Source organism: Monopterus albus, unplaced genomic scaffold (genome assembly GCF_001952655.1).
Source record: "Monopterus albus unplaced genomic scaffold, M_albus_1.0 scaffold22.1, whole genome shotgun sequence".
Lineage (NCBI taxonomy): Eukaryota > Metazoa > Chordata > Actinopteri > Synbranchiformes > Synbranchidae > Monopterus > Monopterus albus.
In genome coordinates, this window is record NW_018127902.1 from 399,124 (window position 1) to 417,855 (window position 18,732).

At 39.2% G+C, this 18,732-nt stretch overlaps 1 protein-coding gene and 2 long non-coding RNA genes across 7 annotated transcripts in view; 1 reads left to right on the plus strand and 2 right to left on the minus strand.

Moving 5' to 3' along the window:
* The window catches only part of sorcs1 (sortilin-related VPS10 domain containing receptor 1), a 195,071-nt gene that overhangs the window by 79,381 nt on the left and 96,958 nt on the right, over nt 1–18,732 (plus strand). For all 4 annotated transcript variants that reach the window (XM_020594144.1, XM_020594146.1, XM_020594147.1 and 1 more), the window contains exon 2: nt 10,387–10,454. In XM_020594144.1, the coding sequence (XP_020449800.1) occupies nt 10,387–10,454 (68 nt within the window). The remainder of the gene's footprint in view (nt 1–10,386; nt 10,455–18,732) is intronic.
* LOC109956798 (uncharacterized) lies at nt 12,267–15,855 on the minus strand. Of its 2 annotated transcripts, XR_002274469.1 has the most exons (4): nt 15,669–15,855; nt 15,140–15,316; nt 13,015–13,079; nt 12,267–12,886 (listed from the first exon to the last, which is right to left on the minus strand). It is a non-coding gene; the product is annotated as an uncharacterized LOC109956798 (long non-coding RNA). The 2 variants fall into 2 exon arrangements; XR_002274468.1 differs by having other exon boundaries at nt 12,267–13,079.
* LOC109956799 (uncharacterized) overlaps nt 17,408–18,732 on the minus strand; it is a 4,257-nt gene continuing 2,932 nt past the window's right edge. The window contains exons 2-3 of the long non-coding RNA XR_002274470.1: nt 17,775–17,858; nt 17,408–17,644 (exon numbers count right to left, since the gene is read on the minus strand). This is a non-coding gene — a long non-coding RNA (uncharacterized LOC109956799). The remainder of the gene's footprint in view (nt 17,645–17,774; nt 17,859–18,732) is intronic.

The window sequence follows — 18,732 nt, forward strand, 5'->3', positions numbered from 1 at the left end:
TATCACTGTGTGGTACGGAGGCTGTACTGCCTCCTGCAGAAGGACCCTGCAACGCATAGTGAAAACAGCCAGCAAGATCATCGGTGCCCTTCTGCCTTCCCTTATGGACATCTTTAACACCCGCCTCACCCGCAGAGCCATCAGCATTGCTGATGACACCTCCCACCGCGCACACTCCCACTTCAGACTCCTGACTTCAGGGAGAAGGTATCGGAGTCTTCAGACCCACTCCACCAGACTTACAAACAGCTTCATCCACCAGGCTGTGAGGATGCTGAACACTGTTCATTATTACCTCCCCCCCTCTGTCCCTGGACCATAACCCACCACAGTACATAAAAAGCCTACACCTGCTGTTTTGCACAAACTCAATACATTCGACTGTTCTTTTTACGTCATATCTGCTGTTGTTGGTTATTTGCACTGCTGTCCATGTACATTTCATATGCATCTCATCACCAGTTCCCCTGGTGATGCTAACCACCTGACAATCTTCTTGTCATTATTTGCACTACTGTCACTATTTGCACATGGCTTTGAGTTTCATCATAGCCTATTAGGTTGTAACATGTAGTTTATCCTTTTTAGTCGTCAGTGTGACGATTCGCTGTGGCGACCCCTAAATGGAAAAAGCCGAAAGTGACTTTTTTACTTTAATTCAGTTTTCATATTCTATTTATTCTGTCTTTATTCTACTTTTTTCTATTTTAGTTTCTTAATGGTATGGGCATTCAATACTAGGTGAGAGAGAAACATTATTTCGATTTTTCTGTACGACCTGCACATATAGTGAATTGACAATAAAAAATATTTGATCTTGTCATGTAATGTTCATTATGTGTTCATCATGTCAGTCACATCTTTGGTATATCACACAGTATCACATCTTACGATAAATTAACTAAAGTAGACAGTCAGTAAAATCAGTGAAATTATCCTAAACACAGTTGACAGTTATCTTCCCCATGACGCGTACAGGCATTGACCTTGTTCTCCACACGTTTTACCTCAGTCCTTGTGTAAGACTGGAATTATGTCTTTAAGCATGGTTGTGTACACAGATTCAGATTCAGACTCAAACAGTGGAAAATATTTGTGGAAGTATGGGTTAGGTATGTTCTATTAATTGTTGTCTAACATGTTACTTACACATATTGAGTGTTAACAGTAAGATTTGGTAATTTGCTATGACCCACCATTCTAGCTAGTGGGTGCTGCTGAGTTTGAGAGATGATGCCGGGAGGAGGAGAGGGAGGGAGGGGAGTGAGAAAACAGTTGAATGGTGAGTCTGGTGATCTTACTGCTTACACTGCAGAGTTAAGTAAAAGCTTTGAGAAAATCCCTGAAAGTGTTGGTCCACTTGATTCTTGCACACACCCATATCGCTTACACTTGCATTGAAACAGTTTGAATCTGAGAGATTAAAATTAAACTGCAGACTGTACACTGATTTGCCACTGCTGAAAACTGCCAGCAATAAAAGGCATTAAGCTAGGATCTGATATAATTAATATCTTAATTACAACTTTAGATACCACCCTGGGAAGTGAAAAACAATATGATATTCTCCATATAATCATAGCAGTAGAGAAGCCCATCACACTTAGGTTCACACTTTAAGTCATTTATGCCATGCTGACAGGCAACAGCAGACAGAAACTGATCATGTTAATTTATGTCCTCTATATTAACCCAAGGGCCTCAGTTGAAAGAAGCTTATTTTGACCACAGAACTAATCTGCTTGTCAAATTTGAGGCTGCTATCAAATAACACTCCTAGGTTTTTCACAGTTTGAGTGGATAAAGGGGCTGAAGTTTCTAGGCCGGGTATGATGTGAGTACAGTCCGGGCTAAAAGCGATGTATTCAGTCTTCCCCTCATTCAAATGAGAGAAAGTTCTGTGCGAGCCACTATTTAATATCATGCAAACACCTGTGCAAGGGGGCTAATGCATTGACATAACTCTGCATCAATGGTAAGTAAATCTGCGCATCATCAGCATAAAAGTGAAAGTGTATGTTATGCTTAAAGATAATTGAACCTAACGGTAGCATATAGAGTGAGAAAGCTATAGGTGCCAGGATTGAGCCTTGGGGAACACCCGAGGAAAGAGGAGCTATTGTAGAGGTAGAATCGTTGATCACAACTGAAAACATCCTATTGGTCAGAAAAGTAATACATTATTTAAGCACAGCACCATGAAAGCCAACACAATGTTCAAGGCGGAAAATAAGAACCGTATGGTCCATGGTGTAAACAACAGTATATGTACCAATGAAAAGAGATGTGTAACACTCTAAACAAAGTGAGACCTATATAAACTGAATTGCTTCTGCATAGAAATGTTAGTACATACATACACCTCATTTTTTTGAGCTTTAGATCATGTTTAAGATAATTCACCGTTGTAACATTGTAGATTAGTCAGTAAACAGGGAAATGCATGCCATGGGCTCTTTCAAAAAGAGACAATACTGATTTGCCTGCTTTCCTTTCACTTTCAGTCTTGCCAAGCTTGCTCATTTGTCCTTGGATTTAGTCCTATAATGTTGGAGCCAGCATGCCTTCTGCCTCAGCTTGTACATGCACACCACAGCCAAGGCCTCGCCTGGCTCAGCAGCCTGGCCTTGAATGACTTCCTGTGTGGGCTGGGTTGAATTCTTGGTCAGGATTAGTATCATGAGGAGATGGATCAAATGCCAATGGTAACTCAGCCTAAGTAAAGTCTGATAGTTTGGTTTTGACCTTCCTGACTAAACGGTGTGTCTCTTGAAACCAACAGCTGTAGCACATGTATTGTATGTCATCTGATTTGATGCTCCTGACTGTGTGGGCAGTGATACAACTGTATATGTAGATGGAGAAAAAAAGGTTGCTTTCAGGCTCCCAGGGGATGGTGCTTGATCATCTCATTACCGCAGTACTGAGACAAGGTCATGACCAGCGTGATTACAATTTACTACACCTTCGTTTTAAGTGAGGTGTCAACTTTCCTCCTTGAAAAGCCTGTTCATCTTTTATTTTATCATCTCATTTTCTATCTTCACTTAAAAAACTGTCAGTCTCTCTTAACACAAATATGAATTACATGTATAAAAGTGGTCAATTTACACAGTGCTTTGATGCTACAGAAAGAGAACTAGGAAAAAACAAAAGAGAGTTAGTGTCGGGTCTGTATTAACTGTGTTGATTAAGCTATAGTGAAGTTAAGGTGAACTGCTCTGAGGAAGTGCTTCTTTTTTCATCACAGTCTTGTTTAACCACCTTTAATCAAATGCAAATGATGAGAATAGGGAATCTTTAATTCAGAATAATGGGAACAAAGGGAGAGATGGGAGGAAACATAAGAGCTTGTTAGGTACCACCATCAGTTTTCTCTTCAGGCAGGTCCTAAGGGGAAGTCTTTTAATCTAGCATTGCCTAGGGCAAAAGCTACCCAGCCCTGAAGCATCTGAACTGAATGAAATTAAACAAAATCAACGACGCTTAAATCTCTTGGAGAAAGTTGACAAATTCTTTTTTTTCCCCTCTGTTACCACAGCATCTTGGATGGACATGATGTTAATGTAAATTCCTTCATATGCCTATTTAACAATTAGCCAGCCAGTCATACTACTGACAACATCAGCCTGAACAATTAATCTGCATTGGCAGCAAGAGTCATCTACTTCAGTTTTTCACTGTCCATCTACGGTACATACATATAACAGATTTCAAAATAAGTCGTTAAATGATCAGGGTAGAGATATTATTCTGACAAAGTGTTTTACTTTTAACAGGTGAATAAGCCAGGTTTGCAGTTAAACAAGGTTGTTGCTCAGCTTTTCATTCAGTACAGGCAGCACATTACACACTTGGAGTGATGCTCTGTCTGTTATCAGGAGGACCAGTGTCCATGAATTTCTTTTCAATAATTGTGTCGTGTTATCTCTCCCTTATGACAAAGTGCTAAACATTGATTTATTACCTAAATCCACATTCTTTTCAGGCATATTACACCTATAGGGTTTTCACAAGGCTTGAAAAAATACATGGGCAATATGCACTTATATGAAATGCCTTATAAGAGACATTTCATTCTGGGCCATATACTCCCATATACTGTAGCTGTATGCAAAACACCCTATCACATCAGTACTTGGTAACTTCTCTTTGGCAGATGCCACAGCTTGCAAACACTTTTTTTTTAGCCAGCCAAGAATGTTTTTGTTCTTGCAGATTACTTCTGAGATTTTAAAGCTGCTCCTGTTTTATCCAAACATGTTCAAAGAGCTCAGATTTTAACTTCATCTGTCCATAACACTTGTTTCCAAAATGAATCTGGCTTATCCTTCAGACATCAGCTTTTGTTATTGGCTCACAAGTAAAGTTTACTACTGATGACTCTTCAATGTGGATGCTGTTTATGCATCAGTGCTCCAGAGTGGAAGGGTGCACCACTGTCCCTGTATCAGCTACACCTTCCTGTAGCTACTCTGCTGTCATATGGGATCTAGTGTTGCAGACATGCAGTTTATATAATGTATTGTATTATATATATAATGTGTTAATGTATTGATTAGTAATGTGGATGGATTTCAGGGAACAGTTCACCTTGATGAAGCAATTTGAATGTCAAAAGAACAAAATTCAACACAGGCCTATATACAAAAACAATACATTTATGGTTCACAACACAGTGACATTCCTGTTCAAGCACAAAGGCAGCTACACTCTCTGCAGTAATGTTTGGGCTGAGTAAATAAATTGTGTTTTCATTATTAGGCCTACTGTATTAGATTATCAGATTAAGTGCATTCAACACTTGCAGGAATGTTGCTGATACTGTAAAAGGTATTGTGACTTTCCAGAGGAAACAATATTTGGACTTGCTGAAAAGCTGTAATAGCTGTAGTAACAGCTCTGAAGGTGCTGGACTCAGGCTGAACACAGTTGCTTGTTTCACTGTAGAAACTGTGAATCTGTGAATGAATGTCTGTGAATGCAGCAGCTGCCTGTTTGCTGTGCAGAAAAGCATTTAGGTTTATATGTTTACCATACATACAGAAGATTTTAATCATTTGTAGAGTTACCGCTGCTGTGCCATATGCGTAAGTTGTGCACAAAAATAATCTGCTGCAATGGAAAATTGAAAAAGGATGTCTATGTTTCCTCCTCTGGCGGCGAATGAGCCTTTAGTCATTTACTGGCATAACATAACACACTCTGCACTGTGTGTGCATGTTTAAAAAAAACAGGTACTGCATGTTCTAATGAAGACGGACATTAGTATTCAACTGCATATGTAAGCTCCCTGGGACATGCAGCTGACAGGCCTTGATCAGTTGATCCAGATGAAGACATATTTTTAGATATGTGACAAGTAGCTGAGAACCCTGTTTCCCAGGTATGTTTCACTTTTATATTAGTGATAGGCACAAGTGGTGAATCTTCCAAAGGAGAATGTGACAGGCTAATCCACAGAGAGGAACGTTCCTGGCTCAGTGATTCCCCATGACTCTGACAGTTTGAGATATTTGGAAATGTCTGCAGGTGAAACTTCTTTACATCATTATATGTATGCATTGCACTGTTTCACCCAGCCTTAGTCATCAATACAGAGCAAATTTATTGATTAAAAAGAAACTGCAAAACACTTTCATTAGAAGTGTCTGTGTGACAAGAAACTGTATTTTTGCTCCTGTGAACTTTTCTGTACGAAGATTTTTTTTTTTTGCCCCCCAGCAATAAAACTGCAAAAAGATCTGTCCCCTGGAGAAATCTGGTCTCGCGTGATTACAAAAATGGGATGTGAGAAAAATAAGTAGTTCATAATATCCTACAGTTTTGGAAGCTTCAGCATGTGTGTTAATACTGTGCATTTCATATTTGTTTATTTTGCTGTCTTATGCCGCAGGAAATGGTAATTTTTGTTTGTATATGCATGTTTGGGAATTTTGATCTGTGATGATATTTTCTCTCCTCCATCCAAGGACAATTACCAAACAGTATATGAGATAAGAGTGTTTGCCAGCAGCAAAGGCATAGTTCTGATTAAAAAGAAATAATGGCGAGCTATTTTAAACACCTAAAGCTTTGCACAGACATAGTCAGTGATCCTTACCCAGAGCTAAGGCTTCCCTTTGCATAACTAATAACCGCACTTTCTCTTCACACATTTGGAAACAACCTCCCGAGACACATCCAAGTTTCTTCTTTGAACTGTTCTTTTTATCCTTCAGAAGCATGTCCACTGTGGAAGCTCCTCAACTCACCAAAATGGTGAATTTTCACCAGAGCATAAATTAAATGTAGTTGCTATGATTATGGTTGAAAAAAGATAAGCCAAAAAAAATCATCATGTAATTAAAACTTTATATATTGTTTCAAATATAGAACACAAGAACAGTGTGTTCTGGAAACTACATTATCTGTAATGGTGCATAATGCTGTAAAGTGGCATGTACAGTATGCATGTCTTTCCTGTTGTATGTTCTCAAACAAATTTGAAAAAAATGTTAATCCTGAAAGTTTAATATCTTTTTAACTTGAAGTTCAAGCTATAGTTTTAAATTAATACATTGTTTTTATATACTTATGTTGTATGTGAATAAAATGGTCTGCTGTATGAGAAACTCTGCTCTGGTTTGTCACGTTGCACCTGCAGTTCGAGAACACTGCTGTGCGACGGCTGTGTTCAGTGTGCTGAATATGACAAGTGGAAGGTCCCTTATTGTGTTCAGTGCGCTGAATATGACAAGTGGAAGGTCCCTTATTGTGTTCAGTGCTAACAAAACAGAACTGACACATTTAATCCACTCATGTAGCCATAATACAAAACTATTAAATATCACATGCCGTGAAAAAAATAAAGAAAGAAAAATGGGGTTAAGTAAAATAAAGAAATGCTACTCAGTAGATTTTAAACAACAGGTTGACTGAGGGTGTAGTACAAGCACATTTGTGACTAAGGACTTTATCTAAGGTTTAATGCATAATGCATTACACATAAAAGCAGGTTTAACTAAGGTTTTCTAGTTTGCATATACACTCACTTTATTTGTTTGTTTTTATAAAACATTTGTTTCTAAATAGACTGTGTATAGCAGCCGTAACACATCACTGCATCTTTGACATTTTTATGTTGCCTCTCAGCTTTCATCATTTTAATGTAAGCAAATATTATAGTACAAAAATCACAGAAACTTACAGAAAATATGTGTAAAATCTCCAACAACATGAGGTATACAAGGTATAGTTTGATTATGAAGCCTGGGACCCCTGAGAATCCCTGAATTTCATGTTTTCAATTATACATTTTTACTACACACCACCAACAAGCTGAAGCAACTTCCCACATGTGACCCTATCACTGTTTTTGCCATTTTTGCTGTAGTTTGTGCAGCTTTAGCTTTTTTTCTTCAACAACCTGCCACTGAGATAACAATGTTCTTCCTGTATATTTCTCTTATTATCTTGACTGGAGCAGACGGGGATGACTGGAGCTTCTGAAGCCAATGTTCCAAGTTTGATGTCTTTTGACACTACGGCAGCCACTGTTTCATCAGTTGATATCAGTCTCTGTCTGCAGGCCTCTGTCTATTGTTCGGTGCATGTACTATAAATCTGCGATGCCATCTCTCTTTTAGTTAATGGAGCCTCTGTACAAACACATATAATATTTGGACTGACTGTTGGCAGGTACTGTACAGTATTTGCAGATGCAAGTTTGCATCCTAGCTGCATGGAGCTTATAACTATAATGTATTAAAGCATCTGTTAATCACTGCATTTCCATTCTAAAACTGTAACTAGCCACCACCAGTTACAGCCTGTCTTATTCTGATGCCTTGATGCTCCATGCTGTCCAGAGACTCTGCTGGCCCCGGCAAAGGGGAACCTTTCTTCATTGCAGTATTTACAGTAGGAGAAGCCTGCAGGCATTATTGGCATGGTCACTGGTGGAGCATATGCACTTTCCAGTGGGAGCCCATCTGACAGGGCCACTCACTGATGACTACTCGCATAGTCTCCATATGTGGCAGACAGAAGGGCCTGCACACACACACTGCCCTTCAACTAATGAGTCCAAGTCACCTGGCTTATACCTCAGCCGTTTAGAGGACTTTGAGCAACAGCAGTGCTTCGCCTACAAACATACACAAACTCCATAAGGGGCAACTTAGAGTTGTAAAAACAGAACTGCTCCCTCACCTTCACCTACATCCAAGCGGGTACACTGACTGCAACACACACAAGCACGCAAACACACAGGAAGATGACTCAAAAATATTTAAAACATACTGTAGTTGTACCATTAGCCTCACCTTCACCCCCATCTCACAAATACTCACATGCACTCGCATGCAGACTCGCAGCAGAACTGAGATGTGATGAGAGAGCAAAAATAAGAGAGTGTAAAAAATAAAGTGAGGGAATATGGAGAAGGAGGAAAGCTGCATGGTGCAAGTGTGAATTCAGCCTCCAGCTGGGCAGCTAAATGGACTCGGTCAGTCATTAGCATGCAAAGGTCTCATCCGGACATGTTAGGTTATTCATTCCCCAGACCAGTTCTCCCCATGCTGAAAATGCCCAGCTACTTCCTCTTCACTTTGCTCCTAATCAATGCCTTTTTACTAGTTGTTGTCCTGGTGGCTGTTTTCCACAACACATCTTTGACAGCACTCCTAAACCCCGCCAGACACAGGTCGGCTGAGTGTTTTGGGGCCTGCAGATGTTACTGCATACTTAATATGCCTGATCACAGGAGCCCCAACCTCGCAATGTAATTCTGCTACCCAAGGTGCATCTGTTCTGCTTGTACTCAAAGGAACCCCATGCTGGTGGAGCTGTTTCTCAAAGTCACACAAGTCATATGGTGCCTCAGCTGCTGCCTCAGTAACAGGCAGTGGAGCTATCAAAGGCAGCCTGCCCAATGGGGACCAGTTGGATATAGACCGCACGCAGTATGGCATATGACTTAAAGGCAATGAATAGAAATTGTATAGACTGAGGTTGTTTATTTTACGCCACACACTGGGAAATATCTGTGTGCATCACCTGCCTTATATATACTGTTTTCCTGATTGTATAGTGGGAGGATGGTACAGTATGGTGGTAAGGATGTACAAGCAATAGATTATGTGAATACACATGTTGCTGTTGGCAGTGTGTCCTCTTCACCTGTGTGCTATTACCTGTTCATTATCCTGCGGGTTACATAAAGGTCATTGGCTAACTGTGAAATTCACCACAAACTATCCTACGCAACTTTCAAACAGCGTTAACAAAATGAAGCATAACTCATGAGAAAGAGAAGTAAGGACACTACACAACTGTTAAAAAACTCGATTAAACTACAACTGCAGTATTCCCTGTGGAGACTTTCTTTCCTCTTCTACTTCTTTCGAATTTTCTCCATTTCAAATACATCTCCAGTCACAAAGTAAATAGATTGTGTTTCCATGCTACTTTACTTTTTTATGCTTGGAGTCAAATGTGATGTTTCTGCTTCTGTTTCTCCCTAAAGACTTTGGCTGACCCACTTTCCCTCATACTGTGCACCTTGAGGCTGTTAATGAAATAAAGAATATTTACAGTGGATTATTTAGAATCAATCTGAAGTGATTAAGTGATGAGTTTGGAACAATTATATTTTAATCAGTGCAGTGAATATTGTTGCACAGAAGGTCATGCGTGGCATAGGTACTGTATTGATCTCTGGTGCTGAAATGAATTTGATTTATTCTGGCAGAGATACCTCTCCATTTAAAAACACTAACACCTGAGCTTCTGTTGAGAACTGTGTCACAAAATGAAAAATAATTATGATGATAAAAGAGAATTTCAGGGTTTTAGGGATGCTGTAAAATAGCGATCAGAGTTTGTTTGGACCTTGAAATGTAGCTGTTATCATAACCCACAAGCAGAAAAAGTCAACTGTCATTTCACATGATGGGAGGTGTTAGCCAATTATTTGAGACCACATTTGATTGGTTTGAATAATTTTGCAGGGTCAGAAAAATGTGGATTTGAATATGTGCATATCTCCCTAACTTACAGAATCAACAATTCAATTCAGTTTTGCATCAAGTGAATTGGTCTAACTATGGTCCTAGATCAGGTCTCTGTTACAATACTTTAACATCAAGTGAATTGGTCTAACTATGCTCCTAGATCAGGTCTCTGTTACAATACTAGGAACAAATGAAGCTGTGAATATCTTCTATCAGAGGTGTAAAAATAAAAGTAAGATTCACCTCATAGGAAAAAGAGTTATGCTTTTACCAAAGTGGACACAGACCTTTTCTCTTCCTGTCGATTTTGCATTGATACTGTTTAACCTGCTCATCAGACATCTGAACAATAAGCATGTATATTAATTGCAGTGCTTGTCTCATTTTGCAGGTGATTTTGATGCTGACAAAACTATTTGACTTCAACCTCAACAGTGTTACTGAGAGTTCATTATGGAGGTAAGCTTATCACACTGCATGAGTTCATGACATATAGGGAAAAGATAGAAAAGCCTTAAGAAGCTAGTGATTTGACACATTAAAATGGTCTAATTTGTAGAGTGGCCATTTCAGAAAACACAACAACAAACTGGAGAGCACTCAGGGTGCAAACCTCCACCAAGGCAGATCACTGTCCCCATAATGCATTACACATAAAAGCAGTATTCCCATCATAGTTTGTCCCTCGCTATATGATTCCTGGACCATGAAAACCTACCCCTAGTGTTTGGAATCACACTGACAGTATTATTAGTTTGAAAGGTATTCAAGAAAACAAACAGATCAGTAATGATGCTTTTTCAAGATCTACCTCAAAAACTTTTAAATATATGAATTGTTTTGTGGGACCTTTCCAAAAAAGCAATCAAATTCTATTCATAATTTTTTGAGCTATGATGTGAACAAACCAACAGATGTAATATTAGAAAACACAAATTTTGTCATCACAAAGATTTGAGATGACAAAAAAGGGGAGACAACACTGCTCACTTGTGGTTGGACAGGACCTGAGACAGCAGAGGGAAAATAGGCAATAGGCAAAATAACAGAGCCCGGATATTTTATTTAATAGAAAATATTATAAACTAAAATGACCACTTCATTGTTGTATGCCTTTGCCAAGCAATCAGATTCATGGAAATGGGACAGAGGTGGAGTCACTAACCATGACCTTTGACTTTTGACTACCAAAATCTAATCAGTTCATCCTTGAATCTAAATGGACATCACATTTGAAGGAGGCTGGAGGGTGAGGATGGATAGGTAAAAAGAGGTTCTACTGAAAAAAAAAAAGTTTTGTATTTCTCAGAGCTGCTTGATTTAAACAATTAAATTGGAAGAAATTAATGTGAAGTATTTCACTTTTAGTGTGTGCACTTTGACCTAGCCTTTGTGATGTGTGAATTTGCACAACACTGTGGTAGTCTAATATGTAAAATAACATATCATTTTCCAAGGCTTTCCTCCAGATATGTGTTTGCAGAAGAAGAAAATGAAACACTAGTAATAAAGTGCTGATCAACTGGCACCAAAAGGAAGCACATATGTGTGTGTATTCCCAGTGGTGCGGTGGGTAGAGCAGTCGTCTCCCAACCGGAAGGTTGAGGGTTGAGGGTTTGAATCTCAGTGCCTGCAGTCCACATGTTGAAGTGCCCTTGGGCAAGACATTGAACCCCCAAGTTGCCCGTGATGGGGGCTCGTATGCATGCAGCAGCCCATGGCCCTCGGCTCCAAACTAAATTTTGTTGTACGTGTCACAGTGTTACAATGACAATAAAATAAAGCTTCTTCTAACTTGTAATATGAGGTATTACTGCTAGCACAGTAAAGGTAATAGTGGACCAGCTATCACAAGAGCTAGTTATGACTAGGAGGCAGAAATGAGAATGCAACACTGAGTGACCGCAGCCAAGACAAACTAACTGCTGGTTGGTACCTTGTATTAGTTAGAAATTAATAAAACACAAATTTTAAATTTCCATATATCACATTACAAAACAAAAGAAAAGAACAAATCTCAGCCATGAGAATACATTTCCCATATGAACCAATTTCTTGTCTTTTAGTTTCCCTAAGGAGTTCTTACAAAAAATGTATGTAATATAATGTTGATTACATTATATTACATACATTCCTATACTGTATTACAAACTCTCACTGTAAAGGTCCAAGTCAGTTCAAAGTAAGTGTAAAGTGAAACAGTAATTCAACAATTACACATTTCTGTACAAAATAGTATAAATCAATTCAACATTCCCAGAATATTTCAGTATATTACAGTATATGCCCATAATTCAGACACTACCATACATCATAATCATGTGTATTTCAGTCTTCCACACAACCCGTGATGGCTGCACACACAGTCCTTCCACCATACGGAAGGTAAGTTCAAAAGAAAATAATCCTCTGGAGTCAAGTCAGTGTTCAAGTCAAAGTCCAAACTGTACCCGGCGTACATGTAAGGCGGTAATTGATGCTATTAAATCTGCAGGTGTCCTACCACAATACAGAAATCATGGAAGTTGGCTGACTGTGGTTTTGGGGTCTGCACTCCAAGGTTCAAAGAGCCTGATGTCCTTTCAGTGGGTTGGCTCAACCATCACTTTAGGTCCCCTTTAAAAAAAAAAAACCTGACCAATTTGGTTGTTCCCATTCCCTTTCCCACACAAAGTTCGCTGATTGGGTTTCACTGTTTATCACTTATTACCTAACCACAACCTCAGAATTGTTGAGGATTGCTTATGACAACCTTATATGGAGTTTATTTAGTATTTTTCAAAGCTTTACTCATACAACTTAGGAGCACGTCTGCTGTCACTCATTTCTTCTGGTGTCTGCTGCAGGTACTTTCACCAACCTGCCTCTGGTAAAATGGCCCTCTGCATTGACTGACAGGTGTCATGTGACAAGGTTAAGGCTTTTGGGACAAGGTTACATTTTATTATCAGGCATATGCCAAATATTACACTTTCTTTGAAATTGTATTGTGCAGCGGTACTACCTGGTGGTCACACACCTGTCTCCATAGAGGTCCCTGCACAGATGTCTTCTTCCAAACTTCCCAGCCTGCCTCAGGTTCACCTGTTTATTAAAAAACATAAAGCAAACACCATTTCGACTCTGTGACAAGAGCATCAAATACAAATCAGAAAAAGCTGGGACATTATGTAAAATAAAATTAAAACTGAAAAAGTGATGTGTAAATCATCTGTGTCCTGTATTACATTGAAAACAACACACCAGCACATTATTTGATGTGATACCTCATCAGTTTTATTCTTTGTTACAAAAAAACACTCACTTCAATTCTGATGCTGCAACACATTCTAAAAAAGTTGGGACAGTTGCATTTCAGGGCCAGTAATGAGGTAAAACAATGAAATGATTCCATTAGAAACAGGTGATGTCAACAGGTGACTGTATCATGATTTGGTACAAAAGTGGCATCCAGGAAAGGCCGAGCCCTTTAGGAGTAAAGATGGGCTGAGGACCACCAGTTTACCAACATATGTGTGAGAAAATTATTGAAATGTTTAAAAACAATGTTCCTCAAAGAAAGATAGGAAAGGATTTGGATATGTCACCTTTTATGGTGCAGAACATAATTAAAAGATTCAAGGAACCAGGAGGGATTTCAGTGTGTAAAGGGCACAAGCCTAAGCTGGATGACTGAGCTCTCTGATCCCTCAGACAGCACTGCATCAAGAATTGTTACTGTTCTATAAGCAATGCAACCACCTAGGCTTAGGATTAGTTTGGCACACCTGTGTCAGGCACTACAATACGTAGTTACTGTACATCCATAAATGCTGCTTAAAACTGCTCTGTGCCAAAAGGAAGCCCTATGTCAACAATGTCCAAAGGCTCTGGGCTCCAAGGCATCTGGGACAGACCGAGGACACCAAGTGATTTAGTGTGTCAGGTGTCATTTTGTCCCATTCTTCTGCAAACAAGTCTTAATGTGTACAACAGTCCTGGGTCTTTGTTAACACAATTTCCATTTCAAAATGCACCACACATTCTCTACTAGGGACAGGTTGGGACTGCAGGCAGGTCGGTCCAGCACTCACACCCTTTTCCTCCAAAGCCAGGCCTTGGTAATGTACAATATGAGGTTTTGCATTGTCTTGTTGAAATTCTACGGATACAGAAGAGCTTGCATTTCACCTTCACTCCACCTGATGTTGCTCCCACATCTCTGTGTATTGTTCAACTTAAAGGCGCCATCACAGAAGTGATTACCTTTGCCAAGGGCACTGACACAACCTCAGACCATGACAGACTCTGGCTTTTGGACCTGTTGCTGGTAACAGTCTGGACAGTCCTTTTGGTCTTTGGTCTGGAGCAAATGGTGTCCATTCCTTCCAATAAAGACCTGAAATACTGATTCATCTGACCACAGTACATGTTTCCACTGTGTGATGGTCCTTAAGCCTCTTTTAAGCGTTGTGAAAAGGAACGGCAGCATCACACAACATGGTAAACGCTTTACTGTCCCAACTTTTTTTGGAATGTGTCGCAGCATCAGAATTGAAGTGAGTTTAGTTTCAACACAGAATAAAACTGAAGAGGTGTCACATCAAATAATGTGCTGCTGTGTTAATTTCAATGTAATACAGGACACAGATGATTTACACATCACTAGTTTCAGTTTTAATTTTGATTTTACATACTGTTCCAACTCTTTCTGATTTGGGGTGATATAAAGAAAATAACAATTAATGAGTATTCTAGAAGAAATATGCTTAAAGAATTCTGAGAAAGAAATTACCAACCCATTCTCATTATTTGATAAAAGGGACAGGACAAATTTTGATGTTTATCTTTGAACAACATGTTTTTGAACATGTTTTTGTTTTGCACTTTACAGAAATGTAGCATTAACTTTATGACTTTTATAACCTTTTTGCACTGACAACACTCAGTAGCCATTTGTCTTGCTTACATCACTCCTAGATAACAGTAGGTCATGTACTGTAGCTGTACAATAATTGTGTTAGCGTCACAGCAGCTGCTTCCCGTTAATTCCACTCTGATGCTCCTGCCTCTTTGCTACTGTCCTCATCAACACACATAGCAGGTGCTTAAATATGTCGATCACTTTTGCTCTCTTTGCAGTGTCAGTCAGCATAGCTTCTTACTTTTTCTGTCGCTCCTTTTCTGCTCCACTGGCCAAGGGTTTTCTGTTTCCCTCCATGTTTCATTTGCGACCACATGCAGCAAAATGCCCGAGTGCCCTCACTGCTAAAACATCTTGCAGCAGCAGTGCTGTTGCAGCTAAGATGGCCCATGGAATGTCTGATTAGGCTCTGTAATGTCTAAGGGATTTGGAAGAAAAACAAACCAGCCTGCATTAGTTGAGACAGATTGGCCAACTGGGAAAATTCCTGAACCTCCTGATGGCCAGTCCTTGTCTGTCCTCATGTCTTTAATCCTGTAGCAGAACTGTTCCCTGCTCTGCTCTTAGGAATAAAAATACCAATAGTCGCAGGGATTTCATAATATGAATTAATGAAACATTCAAAGCAGTCAAAGAACGATATCTCAAATGACAAGCCTGAATAACTGTCTGTCCTCAATTGCTTCTAATGTCTTTGGGCACCAGAAATCCCTCACATGAAAGTGACTAATCAACGCCACTGGAGCTAACAGTGTTATCCAGCAAATTACCTTGAGCAGCTTTGAACACAGTGCAGCCCAGCTTGAAGCGTTAGCCTGGCTTCTGACTTGACTCTGATGCAATTTCAGTAGATCCCAGCCTGAATGTGGCAGATTTAACATCTCAATAAAAAAGAAAGAAGGCCGTAAGCAAAGAACATCTGCCAAAGTAATTATCATATGAAATGTCATATTTTACTATTATTGTTCCCTATGAAATGTAGTACAGAGTTGAACAGCTCTGTCTAGGGACATCAAAGGAAGAAACAAGAATGAACTTGAAATGGTCAGAAATTACCAGTGAATGACATCTGTTTTTCCAACCCACTAAAAACCAGTGAACCTGTGAACACTTCTCTCTACTGTACTGACCAAAATCTGACACACAGATTCTGCTATCTTCAGGCCCTGTGTATATTTCTACTCCCCTCAGTCTCAACTCAATGATGGACCATGGAGGCTCCTTGTGCAGAGAAAACCCAGGATGGGAGTTGAATTGTCAGACCCAAGAAGCCTTGTTCCGGAGCACATGAAGAGTATGACAAAGGCAAAACCAGGGTTAACATCGGTTTGGCATGTGGGAGATGGAGAACATTAAAAGTATCCAAAGTGCAAAAATTTGACATGACTTTCTTCCTAATAGATGTGTTAGAACTGTAGTTGGCTAATGTGTATATGTTGGCATCATTAGTAAGCTGATGTTGGCATTTCTACTCCCTTTGTATTGAATTATTCTGGTTGTGATTTGGAGTCTTTCCAACTGACTGCAATGTTAGTGTTTGTCTAATTAGCAGAAACCTGTGTGTTTTCCTGGATTAGCAAATGAAATAACTTTGCTAATATTTACTCAGTTTATGTCAGACATAACACTGTAGTCCACAATTTACACCATCAACACAATTAGAAAAGTTGGGAGTTTGTTCAGTTATCAAAGCTTAACATGAAATTTCTTATTTCACATACAACTCACGGTTATGTGCTTCAAGTATTAAACATTGAATGTCAGGCGATAGTGGCCAGAACATTTGTACTGTATCAATATTACTGGGAAAGACATTCCTCTGTATAATTTGCTTTTGTTACTGCAGATACATCCACTACAGACAATGTTAGACATACATATGCATACTGTTAAAATGTAAACCTCTATTTGCCACTGTGTCACTGCAATGCCACTGCAAATCATGGGCTCTATAAGCTCTATATTCCTATACATTAATTCTGGAGCCAGTTATTACTGCTGCGCTACCTGCCTGACATAACTGCCTTTAGCTGTCCTGACCACATATGATGTAGTTTCAGATACAGGGCAGGAGGGGCAAAGAGGAGCAGAAGGAGGATATTACGGCTAATAACCTATACGGTTCAAAATTAGAGGGAGAAGTTAGTAAATTTAGCTTTAAAGTGTTAAAGTAAATTGGTTTTCTCACATTTTACAACAACAACAATGGTGAGTGGGCCTCTGAAATTGTATATTATAATATAAACTACTTGCTGAATGTCAGGACTAATAATAACTAATGTTTTGTATTTAAGTGAAACATTCATAAACCATCTCTGATTATTAATTGTGGATTCATAGGCTATAAACTAAACTTTATCTAATAAATAAACAAGGCATGCCTTTCATGACCATCGGAAACTCTTCTCAATAAAATGCATAATTGATTCAAAGCCAAATCTTAACAGCTTAAACAAAACATTAGTTTTCTAAATGACATATGGATGTAGCTTACCTTTTGTTGTGAGTTTTGTAGTGACAGATGAAATTGGATTTGATGATGATCATGCCGCTGATTTTTGTTTTGCAGACTTAGTATAGTGCTGTGCTCTTCTTACTACTGTCAGTGACAGCCTTGAATCCAAATTGTATTATTTTTGGACTATGCCTCTCCATGATAGCTGCACCCTGTGACCTGTGTTGCCCTCTGCTGGTTTGATGTGTTCTGGTGGCTTGCCAGGTTTGCACTAAAAACCACTCAACTGTGCTTCAAAACAAAACTTAACGGATGAATATCTAGAAAAATGCAAATATTTAATTAAAAAAATATATCTTGAGTCATCTGTCTCAAATCTAAGTCACAGCTCAATTCGTGGACACCAAGTTGAGTCTTTTACCAGTGCTAGTCAAGGAAGTCCCAAGTCCTCAGATTTGGGACTTAAGTCTGACTTGAGTCCCCCACATCTTGTTCACAGCACAGCCTAAAAGGTAAAGAATAGATTTGGATGAAAATTTCTGGAGAGGTAGGGTATGGCCCACAGAACAATCCATTAGAGTCTGGTACTGATATGGATCATCATACAGATCCAGGAATCTTTTAAAAGACTCTTCATCATCGTGAGACCGGGCCAATATCAGTATTTTTGCTTTTTACTCGATATACAGTGCCTAGAATACTTGGACAAAAATTCTACCACACACCAAAGTATGATTTGGATTCAGGTAATATTCCTGATCTGCTGATCCAGAATGTTCAAAGGGCTCATAGAAAACTCGCTACTGTGAAACTACAAATAATGCTACAGACTTGCAACTAACACCAAAGTGTAGCTGAAACTATTTCAACAGCTGCTGTGCTAGAGAAAAATCGCCATTAGTGTAGTATCATTTTTCTTGAATAACTTTCAAATTAATATTGACGTCAGTGTGATTCTACTGTAAGTACACATTGTCAGTCTGCACAGGACATTTATTAGCCATTTGTGGCATTTAGTAAACGCTCATGTCTATAATTTTTCTTGAATAAGTTTGAAATAATTATATCAGTGCCATTCCAAATGCCAGCAGTAGGTGTTCATTCCCAAGGAATCATATTATGAGGGTACAACTATCATGGAAATGTTGCTTATGGATGTAATGGCATTATGGGGAAACTGAGCTGCCTTGGTGAAGGTTTGCACTCTGAATGCTGTCTAGTTATGACTGTTGTAGCATAAGTGTAGTTTTCCAAGTTGAAAGGAGAAGCTCGAATTACCACTTTGCAGTTGTATGCCTTTGCTAACCAGTCGAATTCATGAGAATGGGACAGACATGAGGGCCTTGACCTCTGACCATCAGAATGAGTCTAAGTGGAGA